General features: G+C 32.8%; 1 protein-coding gene across 4 annotated transcripts in view; it reads right to left on the reverse strand.

Annotated features, from left to right (window-relative positions):
- The window catches only part of LOC111425372 (uncharacterized), a 110,850-nt gene that overhangs the window by 36,887 nt on the left and 55,182 nt on the right, over positions 1 to 18,781 (reverse strand). For 3 of the 4 annotated variants that reach the window (XM_023059379.2, XM_023059354.2, XM_023059363.2), the window contains one exon: positions 14,155 to 14,358. In XM_023059379.2, the coding sequence (XP_022915147.2) occupies positions 14,155 to 14,292 (138 nt within the window). In that variant the 5' untranslated portion in view covers positions 14,293 to 14,358. Of the gene's footprint in view, positions 1 to 12,979; positions 13,010 to 14,154; positions 14,359 to 18,781 lie in introns of those variants that run through there. The other variant, XM_023059371.2, reaches the window with a different exon arrangement.

Here is an 18,781-nt window from a genome sequence, read left to right on the forward strand (position 1 = left end):
TAGAAGTGCGACAATGTGTATTAAGTAGTGAGCAGGGTTTGTGCTAATTCACCTTTACTATCGGCGTCTTTAATATGTATGTGACAGAATCAAGTGTTTTGCAAATGTCGGTTTTAGGCAGTTTGATATGGGAAATTTTGTTGGTGGGGGTCGATCTCGTTACTTCTGCTGATGTAGCAGTTTAGTTACAATGGACCAAATAACACCGTGCTTATGTGGTCGAGACTGAGTAACACAGCAGCAATTTCCTTTACGATTTAATGTTCCGCTTTATTTGATTCTATCTCGTAATTCTATTGTGAGAACTTTCGCAATATAGCTTTTGGAACAACAAGGAGAAGATTGGACAGGACGGCAAGGTCACTTATAAACATCGAAACTACGCGAATCCCTGACGATCAGAATTTCGTCATTGTCAGGTTCTAGAATTGTCTGATAGAATTGTTCGGCGGATTCTTCAAGAGGACTTAAACTTTCACCAGAACAAAATTGGTATAATTCAAGAATTACAGCGTCAAAAATTTCGCAAGAAGGTTAGTTTTGGTGGGAACAATGTTAGGGATGATGAATGAAAATTGAAGACTGTGTTGACCACGTACCAAGCTCACTTCCACCTTAACGGTTCCGATAACAATCAAAATATCAGCAGCCCAAAGGCAATCGTCTGGGTTGCAGTGCATAAGACAGCTGTGAAAAGGTAACTTGGCCACCAAATTCCTTCAAAAACTGTGAGAGAATATTCAAAAAATGTATGTGATAATGGTCTTGAACAGTGCTGAAAAAAATGGAGGTCAACATTTGACTTACTATTAACACTTCTTGATCAGGTAGATAAATAGCGAATACGGATTGTGTAGAATTAAGAAATATGTTTGAAAAATGTTTAAATACTTTTAGTTATTTTGGTAAAATAATTGAGTTTTAATGATTGAATTAAGGAAGATATTGTCTTTTTATAGTGGTGATAAAGAAAATAAAGATCCTGGTTTAGCGGCTGTAGCAAGCTTTGCTTAAATAATCTATTTCACACTTGAATAGACTTAATTATCTAAGCCATTACCAGAGGGTTCCTTTTTCTCGTTTTCGAGTTCGTTTTTTTACGAATCTAGCTTTAGCAATTTCTTCATCTGGAAATATTTTTAGATTTAAAACGCGTCTTTCAGAATCAACTTCATGCAACTATATCTGATTTTACAGGGTTTTGTTGCAAATGAGTGTACCTTTATATTATCTCAACTCCAATTACAACAATGTTGGAAAACGATTGGTAATTCAGGATAATCATGATAATTATATGATATATAAAATAATTGTTTATAGTTTCGAGCAGATTATAAATACAGTGTATTCCTCTTGACTGGTCCGCTTTATCGGGACAAAACATAGAATATTGAAGGTTTTTATTCGTATTTTTTATGCGTCTATTCGGTCCAATAATTCGGGTAAAGGGCCAACGCGTCGTTCTTTCTCCGGGTCGTTTTATGATTGTAATTTCCTTTAATGATTTTTTGTGTTTTTGCCTTAATTAAAAGCTAACTTTTTTATTGTAAAGGTGATATACATTTCGACTTTAAATGAAAATGAGACGAAAATTTAACAATAAAAGAAAAAACAGATAAGAAAATTAGATTTTCCAATTAGAGAAAATAGTAAGAGTTGCAAAAACAACTATTAGTTTATTGCTTAGATATCAAGCCGAACTTGAAAGACAATGGATAAATAACGAAAATCAATTAAAATCGTTCCGTAATAAGAAAGAACAATTTGAAGTGGATAAAGCGGTCTATCACTAGTTTTCGGAAGTTTATCAGGAAAGAAATAAGTATAAGGACCATATTTAAAATCAAAAGCAGAAGAATTGCAACGTAAATTAGGACACGAAAATATTGACAACCGAAGGTGGGAAGGTAACGCTTGGCATAAAATTTAGGAAAGCAGACGTCATAGCTGAAAAATGGAAAGCTGAAAAGTTTCCGGAGTTGCTAAATTTATACATTTCAGATGACATTTCAAATCCGCCACTGAAACAGACTTGTTCTATCGTGTAACACCAATATGTCGCAACCTAAAAAGGAAAAATTAATGGTTATTGGGTCTTTAAGCAGTTTACCCGTAGAATACCATTCAAACAAAAATGCAATCTAAGGTAAGAAGCTGGAAAGATTTTATTATGAACAGATAACTGTCTTGCTCATTCCACACATGAATTACAATTTTTACTTTCCAATAATCTATACCTAACGCAAGCGATGGATGTGGCTGTTATGAAAAATTTAAATCGTAAACTTTTCGTTAGATCAATAAAATATCTTTATGGAGTGCTAATGGGGTTAGTTCGAAAGTGAACGTGTCATAAGTAATCAAAATACACTGTTTAAAGAAATGCTCATTCCAAGTGATGATATAGATGAATGACTAGAAGGCCCATTAAATTTAAAAGCTGAGAAATATCATCAACATTCGTCTCCTTAAAATATGAACGAATCTGACGATTCTTTGTAAACAGATACTAATTTAGAGATTTATAATAATGACGAAGATTTTGATAGTCGTTGAAGACCTTATGTTTGAAAAACAAAATTATGAATTTCAAGAAAGTAGTCATGAAGTCACATCTGATATTGATAATAATCCTATGTCTCTTTAGCAAGCTAAAATACCTACAGGATGATAACTTTATTGACTGACAATGAGATTCATTATATCACGTGGTTTTTTAAGATGTTTTGCAAATGATTAAATAAAGTGCTGTAAATGATACTAAGGATCCAAATAAACATAAACATATCAATAAGATTTAAGAAAAACCTTGTGTATGGGATTTCCTATGGTGTTTTTAGTCCAGACAGTCTCTTTACAAGTTCCAGCAGTAATCTGCCATCATATGCTTAAAAGTAAACTCCAGCAAATCTAATGTGATAGTATTTGGTAACAGAAATCATAGGAAATTTGTTGATGACAATCTTAAAATTTGTGTAAATAATCAAGAACTACAACACGTACGCACTGTGAAAAATTTGGGTTTGTTAATAGATGATGATTTAAAATTTAATTCACATATAAACAAGTTACTACAGAAATCATATTGCGTATTAAAATCCCTTTATCCATATCGGCATGTATTAAATGAGAACAGTAAAAGATTACTGACTGATTCTTTGATTTTATCCAATTTTAATCATTGTGACTCGGTCTATGGTGCTTGCATAACTGGGGACAATCGAAGGCGGGTGCAGTATGTCCAAAATGGATGCTTAAGACTAATTTATGGAATTCGAAAGTACTGCAGAATTTCACATAAGTTAAAAGAATGTGGGTGGCTAAATATGTATAACAGAATCATATTTCACAAGGGAGTAGTTTATTTTAAAATTTTAAATAAAAAAACACCTGTTTATCTGAGCAAGAAGATATCGTATCGTACTGACATCCACAATATCAATATTCGTCGAAAAGATGCACTTACAGTTCCTCGTCACGCGTCATTTCGGAATTCTTTCACTTATTGTGTGTCAAACTTTTGGAATACCCTTCCTCGTTCATTAAAAATATTGAGCCTGTCGAGTTTTAAATATAAATACAAGCGATATCTCTGTGAGCGGCAGATGGAATCAATTTAGGTTTTCTAGAGTAAAACTTTAATTTTTATTTGTTATTTGCTTTATTCATGCATTCAATTTTTGTTTTTTGTATTTTTTGTCTTGTACGCTGTATTCATTTTCACTACTTACTTACTTAGAAGCAATATGTTGTGTTCATGGGGACTGGGGGAAGAGCAGACCTCACTACTTTGTGGTGTTGTCTGACCCAGCCACCTGTTAGCCTTTGCAATTTTGTTGTAATTTTGTTTTTGTAACATTATACTTATTTCTTATTATTATTATGTTTTTGTATTTTGTTTTTTTTATCCTTGTACACTAATTGTAAGGGTTAATAAAGGCATTATTATTATTATTATTATTATTATATGACCATCCCAGCGCCTTATCTCTGTAACTTGATGTCTTGGTTTTTAAAAATTCTGGAGCATTTTGTCTACTATTTCGGAATATTCTTCAGCTCTGTGATTGCCCAAGAAATTTTTCACAACTGATACAAAGCTTATCCATGCTTACAATTCAACTTGATTCACGTGGTTTGTGAAATCATTGTTGTTTAGAATAGATTGTATTTGTGGCTCATCAAAAAATCCTGCTTTTAACTTTTCTAAACTGAAAGCAACAAATGATTGACAAATATATTTGATGCAATCGCTATTCCTATCTAAAGCTTTAACAAACTGTTTTATAAGCCCAAGATTTATTTGTAGTGGCGGAAGAATGATTTTTTTCTCGACTGATCAACGGTTCATGAACGATGTTAATATTTTGATATTCTTCCTTACGAGTAGTTGAACTATCGGGATCGAACAAAAGATGTAATAAATTTTATTCTGAACAATATTGTTTTTAATTGTAGGAATCCATGTTGCAAGTCCATTCTCAAATGAAAAACGCCTTAAGGAACTTAATTGTTTTTGTTTAGCTAAACAAAATAAATATACAAGCAAGATAATCAACAAACTTTTAAATAAAATTACAATAACAAAAGATGCTTTGTATACAAAACCCTGAAAGAACAACATTTACAAACCTATCTTTAGCAATAAAAAATCAATACTTAATTTGTTGTCAATTCATCACTTATATTAAAAAAAAAATTGTGCATATATTGGGCAAACAGAACGTAGATTGGATTTAAGATTACACGAACATAAAATAAAACCAAACTGTAATATTTATAAACACAGCCTTGATACTGGACATACAGGGTGATTCACATAAGAACCGACACAGAGCAGGGACATGTAGAGGACAATAAATTAAGATGATTTAAAGTAACTTACCTCTATACTAAGTTGTACACCTGAGAAGTTATAGGCCTTCAAAGTTGGCTCTTAAATTTTTAAAAAGTTCAATAAAAAAAGGTTAAAAAAATCTGTCGAAATTTAGGTGACCATCACCCTTAATCAACCCTGTAGAATGCCTCAATTGGTCTCAACTTGCCACCAGTTAATACCCTCGGTACACTCATAACGTATACCAAATTTGGTTTTTTTAGCTTAATGCATTACGACGATATTCAATGTTTTAAAAATTTAAGACCCAACTTTGAAGGCCTATAACTCCTCAGGGGTACAACTTAGTATAGAGATAAGTTGCGTTAAATCATCTTAATTTATTGTCCTCTACATGTTCCTGCTCTGTGTCGCTTCTTATGTGAATCACCCTGTATAATAGATTTCGATCCTCCTATCAAAAGTAGAAAAGTAGAACGATAAATAATATTACATTTTCCTTTCGTTTCTGAGTATTAAGATGCTTTTATATACAGATTTTATACAGTGTTCGATAAAATTTAGCAATTACTCTTTGGCAAAAATGCTTTATCTTTTTACATATAGTGATAGTAACTTTTTTATATCAAATGCAACATCCTGTATATTTTCATGGATTTGGATGGAGGATTAAATAAGCTTTTGAGCAAACCCCCATTATCAGGTTTGTTATTATTATGATTAATTTGATTATCCATTTCACCATTAAGTTTTAATCAGTATTGGGTATTAAATATACTCAGGTGATATTTTTTAACAATTTATTCGTGTATACTAGTTTCGTGCACATGCTCTTCATCAGTAGATATTAGACCCCTACAAACGTAAAAAGAAAATGTGTAAAAATATTATGAAAAATTCAACAGGTATTTCAATATAAACATTTCAAAAAAATCAGAAAATATCAAATCCGTGTTAGTTACGTCAAATTATAGGTTATTACATTGCATATCTGAAGATATTCTTAACGAATAACGAATATCACCTGAGTATATTTAATACCCAATACTTATTATTATTAGGTTAATTACCAAATATATAAAATGAAATAAAACAAATGAAAACAAATAAGTAATAACTAACGTGGAAAATAAACTCAACTTAAAGCAAATGCTCAAACTGTCGCCCATCTATTTGCTGAGATTTACGAAGTTAAACAATTATTGAGTCTTGAACATTCTCCAACATAGCGGAAGGAATTAAACGGATCTCGTTACGTATCCGCTGTTTTAGGTCATTTAAATGATTCGGTCTATTAAAATAGACTTTGGATTTTAAATAGTCCCACAAGAAAAAGTCTAATGGGGTTATATTATCCGATCCATCCATCTGTTGGTGAAAGTCGCATCTAAAAATCGTCGAAAAGTGAGTGCATTGAGTGGAGGCGCACCATCTTGCTAGAACCACATTCGATTATCTGGTAAGTCACGACCCTCTTTATTGGGAAAGATGGCAATTACAGCGGGAATTAATTCTAACTGAAGAAACTCCAAATAGCGTTCCTTCAAAAAAATAAGGTCCCAGAATTCGGATACCAACAATGGGATTTTCTATCGCCGAGTACCTACAATTTTGCCTATTAACAGAACCATTAAAGATGAACGTCACCTCGTCAGAAAAAATGATATTTTCAATGAAATTGACATTGTCGTCCCTTCTTCTAATTATTTCCTCGCAGAATTAATTAATTAAATTATTTAAATTAATTAATTATCGTGAACTATCCGTTTGATGGGCAATATCGATAAGAAATAATTACTATGATTTTTCTCGTACTTATAAGCCAGCATAACATATATTTATCTAAGAAACCTCTAGGGTGCTGTGGAAATGTTTTTGTAGTAATATTAGTAATTTAAATTTAAATTTCCTTTCTATCCAAATCCATGAAAATATACAGGATGTATTCGACATAAAAAAGTTACTAGAAGTGATATTTGGTTGTACTATACGAACTTAATAAAAATTGACCAGTTCGAGAGCTGGTGGAATTGCTAAAATTTTATCGAATATATTCCCTTCATCGTGAACGCACATTATATTTATTTATACGTATTTTTACCAATTATATCCTTTATTCCCGTTTGGTGTTATGTAACCGATTTATTCGCTTGGTGTATTTTGAAATGAAAGTTCCAATATTGTGTGTGATGGTTTCGTTCGTTCGTATATTTTAAATTTTATTTTATTTTTAATTTGTGTTTGATTTTAAATTGTATTAACATAAGTCATTATTCTTTTAATTAATTACATTTTAAATGGTTCATATGTATATATTTAAATTTAACATTTTCATCCTCTACATAGAATTGACGTAAGTTATAGATATATTTATAACGGTTAATATTTGATAATTGTATTTCCACATAAATAGATTTTACCTGAAGATTAAATAGTTCGAAGTTTGATAAGATGTTATTGATACGCCAGGCTGAAGGAAATGTGTTTCTTTTAGTCTTGATGCAAGAAGCTCAGCTGATTTCTTAGATAAATTTAAATTTCGTTTAAAGTCGTTTAGCTCGCTCTAAGAAAAACCATGAAGTGTAGGATTGCATCCTTCAAATTGCTTTTATTCTGATTAACATCTCAACATCATCATATCAATCGTCTGATAAGGAAGTAAATTCCAGTATTGGCAAACCTTCTCTATGCAGCGTTGGTGGTTTCGTGGATTATACGTTTGGGTAAACCCAAGTGTACTTTTTGTAACGGTTCATACCTTTTACATTCACAGCACAAAAGTAGCAATTATCAAGGTGGTTTCTTGACTCCAATATCGGAGTGACTCACATTTGACAACATTTGTCTTGTTGTCCAAGGTTTTTTCCAGTTGCTTTTCTTGACAAAATTTACCACATTATAGCAGAAATTTATTTTAAAATTTATTTTAGTTTTTTATAGTGTCCATAATCTCAAATCAAATTCAAACAACAGAACTGATGATTTGCATGTTTTGAACGGTTGTAAAGTTTCGTTTTATAACTGAAACTGAAAAGTCACCCATTGTAAAGTAAAAACTGCTGAGTGTCTCATAAATCAAAACTTAAATTTGGTTTTAGATTAATGGAACACAGATTTTGAACTTTTTGTTTTCAGATAAATCTTGAAGGAAGTGACGCCCGGTCACAAAAAAGGAATTGTGAGTTTGAATTTTATTTTCAAATTGTATAAACGCTTGAAAAGGTATAACTAAAATGAACATTCCTGACTGCATACAGCTCCTTGTCGACCTTTAAGATGTCGTCGTCTCGTTTCGAGGACGATATCTTATTGTCTTTGTACCATCTGCAACAAACATTCAAACGCCACCAAACGACCTTCATGTGGGTTATAAGGAAACTCATCATTTATGTCTGTTCTAAAGATTAAAGAAACTGCGCGATGATAAACGGTGTATTTCAGGAACCGACTTTAATTTATAGAGATTTTATTTTACAGCTTATATTCTGCTGAATGTCGTTAAATACCACGACGATTTTTCCCTAAGGAGAAATTAATATGAAAGAGGATATTCGAAATTCCAGGAAATTATTTGAATGGGAAATTACTTAGATTTCATTTTAAATATTAAAGATAATCTTTAGACTCATCTTCATTTTAATCTAGTGAATATAATTGGGTTTACGATTTAATTTTGTTCTGTTAAAGCTAGAACCATTGCTAAACTAGTAAAGTTATTCTTTACAATGAGTTACATTGTTGCTATCGATGGTTAGTTACTATTCTTCTATTTGATGTACAGACTGAAGATATGTATTTAACTTTTTTGCGTATGTATTTTTGATCACAACCTGTACAATGAGGTGGTGGTCTTAAGGAGTTGTTTCGAATTGGAAAACTATGTTGGAGTAGCGATTTTAACTCTACTTTCGATATCTCTATATATTAGACCATAATATATTGTTTAGGGCTAACATCATTGATACAGATTTATTAGACCATCACAAAATCATTTAAATTTTTTGTTACCATAAATATATAGATCAATACATAAATTATTGTAATTTTGTATTCAACAGAATTTCTAATTATTTAATAAGATATATCAATACCTAAGGGAGTTACAATATGTAAACTTTCCAGACCTTGCCATTGAATACCTCGATACCCTTGAATATATTATTCACCGAAAACCCACACAAAGCAATCTTGTAGTACCCTATGATGAACGATCCAGTACATAATTTAGTTGGTTTCTATGCTTTCACACTAAAAGCATACGCATCAAATTTAACTGAAGAATATACAAAAGAATATAGACGCTATTAAACCCATCACATATCTCCAACTTCAAAAAGAATGTGATATATCAATACTAAATTATGGAAGGTTTTTTATATTTTTTATTGTAAAGTTGTTAGTGTATTTTTGGTCCTTCAAATCTAGGGGACAATACGCCTCTCATACCTTAAAATAATGGTTCTACCTTAAAATTTAAGGAATACAAAGTTGGATTTAAACAAATCTCTGTGAATGAAAGGTTTTGTTGTTGAATAAGATGAAGTTGGGTTGACCGTAGCGGTTGACCATATATTAGTTCGACGGAAGAGCATCCAAGATCTTCTTTGATAGTAGACCGGAATCCAAGAAGGATCATTGGAAGCTCCTCGTACCAGCGATTGTTGTTACTTTTGCCTGCAATGGATGTTTTGAGGGTTCTATGGAACCTCTCTAAAATGCCATTGCTCTGCGGATGAAAAGAAGAAGTATGGATCTGTTTTGACCCCAATAGTTTATTAAATTGAGAAAAAAATTGAGACTCAAATTGTCTGCCTCTATCGTATATGCCAAATCTGGAAAAATAGTGATGTAAAAGAGTTATAGCGATTGTATTTGCTGATATATCCTTTACAGAAAAAGCTTTTGGCCAACGTGTAAAACGTCCAAAGACCGTCAGAAAGTAAGAGTAACCCATTGAAGATGGAAGAGGACCGATGGGATTTATGTGAATGTGTTCAAATTTACCTTTCGCAACAGTAAATTTTTGAAGCGGTGTTGAAACCTTGTGTGTATTTTTGATTTTTGACAACGAAGGCTAGATTTTAGCCAAAGATATATGTTCTTGTTCATTCGCGGCCAAAAATACCGTGTTTTGAGTGAATGTTGAGTCGCACGAATTCCTGGATGAGAAATGTTGTGAAATTTATATGAGATGAGAAGATAGTATGACGGAATTTTTCAGGAATGTAAATTTTAGGAGTACAAGAAGAAGTTTCACACCAAATTGTCAATTTAGAAAATGAAGTTTCTTCTTGTGAAAGGATAACTTTGTTGATTCCCAAAGATTGCTTTTGTAAAAGCTTTTGTAATTGTAAGTCATCTTCTTGTGCAAAGCCTATACTTTTTATATCGGGATTAAAGGAAGTTAAAGATGTGAAAGAGTGTCTGCTACTATATTAGAATATCCTTTTCTGAATCTGATATCGGATGTATATTGAATAATATAATGTAAGTAACGAATTTGACGAAGTGTTGACGAGGTTTGTGGTCAGTGTAAATTGTGAAAGAAGTGTTTAAAAAATTTGATTGCTGAATATATTGATAAAAGTTCTCTGTCAAACGTAAAATAATTTAATTGGGATGACGAAAGTTTTTTTAGAAAAGAATGCAATATGTTGTGTATAATTATCTATGGTTTGGGAAAGTACTGCACCAATGGCTGTAGATGAAGAATCAGTGGTTAATGATAATTTCGATGAAGGTGAAGGATGGGCCAGAATGTCCTAAAAGTGATTTGGCAGATGAAAATGAATGTTCATGTTCTTCTGACCAATTATCTATTTGTTTTTAACCATTTTTGTGTATACAAATTATTAGATTATTAATCTTTGCAATTCTTCAAGACTTTTTGGTCTTGGAAAATCATTGTTAGCTTTTATTCTACTTAGTGAAGGACGAATTTCTTCTGATGAAATATTGTGACAGAGGAAGTTAAGTGACTGTACGCCAAAAGCGCATTTTGAGGTTTTGATGTTTATTCCAAAATTGTTTAACCTTTCGAAAAGTTGTTGCAAATGTGACATATGTGTATCTGCATCTTTACTCGCAATAAGGATATCATCTAAGTACACGAAAATAAAATCTAAACCTTTAGTAATTTCATTAATAAAGCGTTGGAAAGTTTGTGCCGCAGGTCTGAGGCCAAAAGGCATTCTAGTGAACTGGAAGAGACCGAATGGGGTGGTGATTCTGTTACCGGAATTTGATAAGCTTGACTAAATCAACTTTTGAAAAAATTTTACATCCGTGAATATTTAAATTAAAATCTTGTATGTGTGGCAGCGGATAACGATCCAGAACAGTTATCAAATTTAACTGGCAAGGACGCCAATCTTCACAGTCTTGTTTAGGTCCATGTGTAATGGAGAGACAGCAGAAGAAGATTAAGGACGGCAAATTCCAAGAGAGATCATTTGATCCAATTCTTTCTTAGCAATTGCGAATTTTGTAGCATCCAAACGTCTTGGTCTACAAAATGGCAAATGAGAATTTGTAATAATATGATGTCGAATACTATGGTAGACAGGTAGTGAAAAATCTGGAGTCGAAATTAGGTTTCGATACTTTTTTATTAAAAAAGTTTTATTTTAAGTTTAATTAAAAAGTGTGGCTTTATTACACAAAATTGAATACAATTATTTATTGCAATAATATCTATAATCGCAAGTAGATTAATATTATAATTTTCATTTAACTTATTTTCTTGCTTTTAGTTTCGAAGTTTCCTCTAGAGATTATAGGTAGAGTGCCGGCAATTACAGTAGAAATCGCTAGTATCGATCAAACACGAAGGGTAGGGAAGGAGAATCGTGGGGTCGAGGTTAACGAACTTACGTTCCAGAAGGGAATAGCAATTCTATGTAGGAGTGGAAAGGCGACCCCGAAATTCTCAACTAGGTAACGGGTGCACTGCGGACAATTTCCCGTATCGGGATCATCCTAATTGCGAAAGCCGGAAGTTTCGGCCTCGCCGTCGTTCAGGTTAATGTCAAGGAAACCGATAGACGGATGATGATGGAGTCTTGATTGGAGTGCAAAGTTGCCTCAACAACGATCGTACTTTAAAATCGGCATACATTCAATATTAATTTCCATGAAGTATGTTTTTCTCGGAAATAATTCATAGAATTCATAATATATTAAGTTACTTTTTGGATTTTTTAGAAACTTATCTTTAAATTTATTTTTAAAATGAAATCTAAGTAATTTCCTATTTAAATAATTTCCCGGAATTTCGAGTATCCCCTTACAGATATTAATTTCTCCTTAGAGGAAAATCGTCGAGGTATTTAACGACATTCAACAGAACATAAATTGTAAAATAAAATCTGTATAAATTAAAGTCGGTCCTTGAAATACACCGTTCATCATCGCACAGTTACTTTAATCTTTAGAACAGACATAAACGTCGGGTGACAAGAGTGTTTCCTTAGAACTCACATGAAGATCGTTTGGTGTCGTCTGAATGTTCCTCGCAGATGGTACATAGACAATAAGATATCGTCCTCGAAACGAGACGACGACATCTTAAAGGTCGACAAGGAGCTGTATGCAGTCAGGAATGCTAAATGAGGTGCGGATGCGAAAAGAAAAACGAACCGAAGATTGTACGCGCTTTGGGTAATGTATTTGCATATATTTGCAAAACGTGTACTCGAAAAGACCCTTGGGAGGGCGAATAAATTTTTTTCGAGAGTCCCACGACCGGCCCGGATTAAATTTGAATTTCTAATGGACCATGGTGAGTGTGACGTCCGATGTTCTTAACGCAATTTACATCGATGTGATGAATTCAGAATATTTTTTGGCAAAGGTAAATAACTTTGTCATTGAAATTTAGATCATTGTTAAAATAAAATTTATGTAGATATACTCAAGTGATCATTAACTTGCCATCTACGTGAAATTGGAATATAATAAAAATAGCTAGGTAATTACAAGATATACTAAACGATAAAGATAATAAATTCATAGATGATTAGAGTTTGTGGTATGAGAGAACAATAAACTATGGAGAGCAGGAAAGATTTAGGTACATAAATTATTGGTTATTGTGGTGATTGCAAAACAACGACCTACCAAACAGAAGCAATGAAACATTACCCGGTGCGGCTGCATAAGCCCGCCCCCTCCGCATTCCAGTCTTATTAAACTTCCGACGAGCTTTCGCCTTCTGGTCGAGCTTAAACCGCTGCAAACCGAACAGACACTTGACAACCGAACGTTTCATCCACTTCCGTTCATTAAATTTTGCGGCGCCTCCACCAAATATTTTTGGTCCAACACAAAACTAAACTTGCAAAGATTTTCGATTAATTTTACCGGCGACTCCACCAAAATATTGATCTTAACGTATTAGATTTTTCCGTAATACGTCTACACCATTTGTAGGTCGACACGCGACAAAGTCGGAAGTCGCAGACGTCTAATGACTTATAAATATCGATTGCCGTCACGTTCGTACGGAGGCCAACTATGCACTGTCCAAGTGAACCGCGGTGTTGGTCGTCGAATACGTATTTGAAAGCCACTAAACTGACGGTTAAGTTAAATGAAAAGCCGAAGCGCTCCATTGAGCACAGTCCCTACTATATGGATGTGCATGGTATGAGGTGCTTTCGTCCCAGTTTGGTCGCCCTTCCCATTCACACCGAAACAACGAACCAACCTCGCCATGTATACGGGGAGATGGGAGTTGTTTCCAGAGCTGTTGGGGAATTATAAGCGATAGAAGCCAGGTGAGAATGTCCCATTCATGCAACTTTAAAAACGGGACGATCGATGAATTGGGATGGGCAAAGTATAAGCCTTCCCCGTCTCTTTCTCTTTGTTCGCTTTATCAAAGCCTCCCCAGGTTGTCGTAAAGGAATTACTTTTCGATCGCTTTTTTTCATCCACCACAACGTGGAAACTTTTAACATTTTATTTTGCGGAGATTTAGGTTTTTTTTATATAAGTACTTTTTGTTTTATAATCTTAAATCGTTTCATCCAATAAGAATTTGTTATATAAGCAAATATTACTTAAAAGTTCAATAAACAATTCTGTTAAAAATAGTATTTTTAAACAGTAAGCGTTTCATAGGATATGTGATCTCACTTCTTGTTGATTATAGTACGAAATGTGGGTTAATGAGAGGTAAGTTAGTTTGTGTTTGGTGTTCTCCAGAACGTATCAGTGTTCGTTAAACACAACTCGAAAATTATATATAGCGTACCCAAACTATTTTGGTTATTACGTTACTTACTTAATAAACATCAATTAATGTGTGTACTTACCTGGGTTTTTGTTGTAGTATTTTTAGTAGCACATCTGCCAGTTTTAAAGTTAAGTCTTCTGAGGGCCGAAGTGGCAGTGGTGATGAGGTCATCGGGGGGTCGGGGGGATCTAGGGCCCGACTGCGAGTTGACGGTCATCCTGGAGGAACGTGCGTTTGGGGAAGAGGTGCTGTTGGAATTGCAGCTGCCTTCCGGTGCTGCGCCCTACAAAAGAATAGTTTCTTGTTGAAAATACGTCCAAGTAGCAGTAAGAAGAATAAACCACTACACAGAACTTCGCTTTGGCGGAATCAATTTCGATTCCGTGAAACAGCGGATAGGTGAAAAACAGTCAGCCTTCTTTTGAAGGTATTTTTACCCACACAATTTTACGATAAATCGAGGTCGGTTTTTTATTTGCGCGGAATTTTAATGTAATGGAAAATATTGCACTTTTCCAGTTTAACGGCCCTTTTATATACGGGCGTGTAATTTCGCGCTTATTTATAGGACATGTATACCGAGCTTTTAGAACCGCGATCGTTAATTAACAATAAACCGCACTTCCAGGAAGTCCGGCTATGCAATATAAGGTAGCTTTAAAAGTAACGCGTATTTTCATAAAAATCAAAAAGAAAAAAAGTTAATGACTAAATAAATATTTTAAGAATCTTTTTCTTAAAACTCATAACGGTTTTAAGAATCTAGTCTAGACAGATCACGTATTTAAATCACCAACTAAAAATAAGTTACATTAAATCATCAAAATGTGTTTCAAAATAGAAAGTATAAATTTTTCATATAACGGACTTTTGGCTATAATGGACACTCTCTTCCCCGTATTAATCCTATATATCGAGGTTTTACTGTATTTATGTTTTATTAAATCAATAAATTAATTTCGTTCTGAATTCATGAATAAATCTTTCGCGTGGGATTAATTTTCGAATTTGATGTAGTTTCCTTTGTGAGGGATAGAACAGTATTGGGTAAACGTTTAGAATTGAACACAATCAGCTAATTCAATCCCGCGTATCTCTGACTGCATTGCTTCCAGTAGAATAGATAAAATTTAATTGGGGCTACTCCACATGCATATGATTTCATTTCCATAATTATTTTCGAATATCAAAAATAAACGCTTGAAATACAGGAATATTTTAAATTTAAATAAATAATACATAATAAATAAAAGGTTTTTTATGAAGCATAATGTATCAATTTTTCAAAAAATTTTAAGCATTGTTGTGGCTGAAAATAATGAATCCGTTGTTAAATACTAGAGTTTCCGATTTTAATGGACTGAAAGCTGAGATTTACCGACGAAAATTCCGGGAAAGTAATTACAACCTAATTATATAATTACAAAACACAAAATTGATACAAAACAAATACATAATTACAAAATAATTAATACATTTTTTTTTATAAAACATTCCATATGTAGAAAGAAAAAGATATTTTTTCTTATAATATTCAATATAATTCTAGATGTCTAACTTGAAAGGCTCAACTTTCTTTATTTTTAATTTTAAAATAAAGGACTAGAGCAAATTATAATTATTTCGAATATCATACTTGTCATTATATGAATCGAGAGGTTGCAACATAGGTACATCTAGCCCCCTTATAAATCTATTGATCAAATACTTCAAATAATAGATATTAACACAAAGTTGTTTGTAAGTATAATTGTTGTAATTAACATAACTTTCCAAATTTTATTGCTATATCCCTTCTAACATCAAAACTTCAGTGCAGAGTCTATTTAAGTCGATTAAAGCGTGTCTACACTTTACATGCTTTCATTATACACTAACTAGTTGTGGAATGCCAAAAGTAATCTTTGAGATGATATGTAATAATAATACAATGTGTTTTACCAAATAAACTTAGGAAGTAGTTAAAATTGGTGAAAATGAGGTTCATATTTAAAAGTATGACTATAAGGTCATGTTAATTTCAACTCATCTTTACCTAGTATAAGTTTTGCAACATTTATTTTCAAAAAAGTAATGAAGTTGGTCGTAATTTTCCTCATCTATGATGAATGTTATTATTAGGTTTTATCATGTTAATGTATTAAGAAATTCTACCCATTGTTCTCAATGTCTCCAAATGAGTGTTGCTAAAATCTATGAGTCTAAAACTGTTCAATTACGATCCCATAGTTCCCATATTACAATAATAGGTCGATGAGAGGCAAAATACTACATGTTCTGGACATGTAAACTGGACGGAACTTCAAATGTCATACAAAGGAATACGAAATTAGAAAAAGTAGAGCAGTTAGCAGAACATTATCACAAGGACCATAAAATAGATTCCGATATAACAAAAATAATTGTCAGAAGAAGCCACAGACCATAAATTTGTCGTCATAAGAACAACATCAAGAAAGAGAGAGTTGTAGTTTATTAACTTTCCACCGATTTTGATACATTTGAATTTGTTTCTGAAGAAGGTTGCAACACTGCATCTGAAACGTCAAACGGTGTTTTAATACACGCATGGCATAACCCGGAAGTTTCTAGTTCCAACCCACCGTTAATGTCTAGACTAGAGTTATTTTAGAAGAGATTCTGAATGATTTTTTAGGTTCTGTTTAAAAACTTATTGAAATATGTGTTTATGCAAGACGATGCAGTACCATCTCATTATAACCGTCTTGTGCACACCCACCTTACTTGTTACCCAAACCTGAAATCTAAAGTTTTTGGATCAAAGATGATTTATTTATGGAAACACATTTATATATTCTTCTTTACCTTCTTTACGCAGCAATAAAACCATCCTCAACAGTAGAAAGTAAACAAATCTTAACAAAAAGAGTTAATAATAGTTGTACTAACTGAGGTTCCAATTATGCCATTACATTTGCTGATCCAACTGATAATCAAATCCAAATTCCTCTCACCATGCTGTTATAAGCAAGCAAAGCACCTAACTTGGGCCTAACTCGATTAAGTTGGTGTGAAGTTTAATAAGTTTCCGCAAAGTATCTAAACATTATCACCCAGTTTTACTTACTTTACACGTAACAAATGAAAATTGATGGTAACTGAAATAAGATCAAATCTAATACAAGTCCATTTTGCAACATTATCTGAAAATATGTGTATAGATCAAGTAATAGTGACAAAATCTTTTGAGCAATGAAGACTGATTTACAATAAGAAGGAGATATATCGTAATTACAAATAATGTAATTAGCTTTAATTATTGCAGATCCATAATTTTTTCTGGAAGATTAATGAAGTAAATATAATATCCAAACCAGGAAATCCAGACGGACATCGTTGCTGCCAGTAATAGTAAAATAGTTTGAAAAACTTCTTTTAAGAAGAAGAAGCCCCAATTAAAGTTGTTCTGCAACATTTTTAGATATAGCACAAGCATTTGATAAAGTGTGGTCATACCTAGCGAAACAGTTTTCTGAAACATTAGAATCCTACGTCTTAGACAAATGTTTCAGAATAAACCAAGAATAAGCTTACTAGAAACTAAACTTATTAAAGCTTGTGAACCCCAAATAAAAAAACAATACAATTGCTACTTTTGCTGAAGAAATAGCTGTATTAGCAGTAATACCTAGGTATAAGGTTTGATGCAAAACTCCTGCTGGGGTGCTACAGGAAAGTACACTGACGTACTTAAAATGAAAAGGAGCTTGGCATAAGAAACATGTATTAGCTGATAGTGAGATATTCTAGTATCTTTATATAACAAGCTTCTATATACATATGCAGATATGGAAACCTATATGGGCATATGGCATCGAGCTATGAGATTACACTAGACAAAATAACATAGCGGTAATTCAAAGATTTCCGAATAAAATGCTAAAAAAGATCGTTGCTGCACCTTGATACATTAGGAATAACGACCTCTATAAAGACCTGGAAATGGAAATCGTAGCCCCAACTATCAGGAAATTTGCCAAGAGATATGAGAGAAAGCTACATTGTCATGTTAACATCTAGGTCATCCAGCTACTTGAACTAGAAAGAACACTCAAGAGAAAAAAACCATTTGAATTAGTATAGTTGTTCCTGATCGTTTTAATATTTTAACTTTCTATTTAATTAAGGATACACGATACATAATTAACAACTTCAGTACGTCGGAGATCGCTTTATGCACACACCTTCATGATGTTTAGAAGGGGATGACAAGCGTAGTTGTTTAACAAGAGAGAAAATGATTTTAACAAGTGTTTCATAGTATGCATAATATTATAGCCACTACATCACACGCGGTGGAATGTGATTTAATTTTAAGCTGGTATTGGCTGAAAGTGCTCTCTACAACATCAACAAACGCAGTTTAGGTAATGTGGATTCAATATTCATCGTGTATATAAAATTTCCAATAAAAATGGACGATAATAATGAAAATATTATTTAATTAAATTAAACGTAAAGGAAATCAAACCAACATATGTAATAATTACACTGTCAATGATAGTTTCCAATGTACTAGTAGCAATGTAGCAATGTACTTAGCACGCTAACTAGCAGTTTGAGATGAAGTTGTAAAAAATCTGCCCGCACAAAAAATGCTATCGCATTGAGGCATCAGCATTACCAACGTGATTGCAATTAATTAAGAAAGAGGGTCGATACGCTTAACTTTTCCAATATTTTTT

The sequence above is a fragment of the Onthophagus taurus genome, chromosome 7 (genome assembly GCF_036711975.1).
Source record: "Onthophagus taurus isolate NC chromosome 7, IU_Otau_3.0, whole genome shotgun sequence".
Classification (NCBI taxonomy): Eukaryota; Metazoa; Arthropoda; class Insecta; order Coleoptera; family Scarabaeidae; genus Onthophagus; species Onthophagus taurus.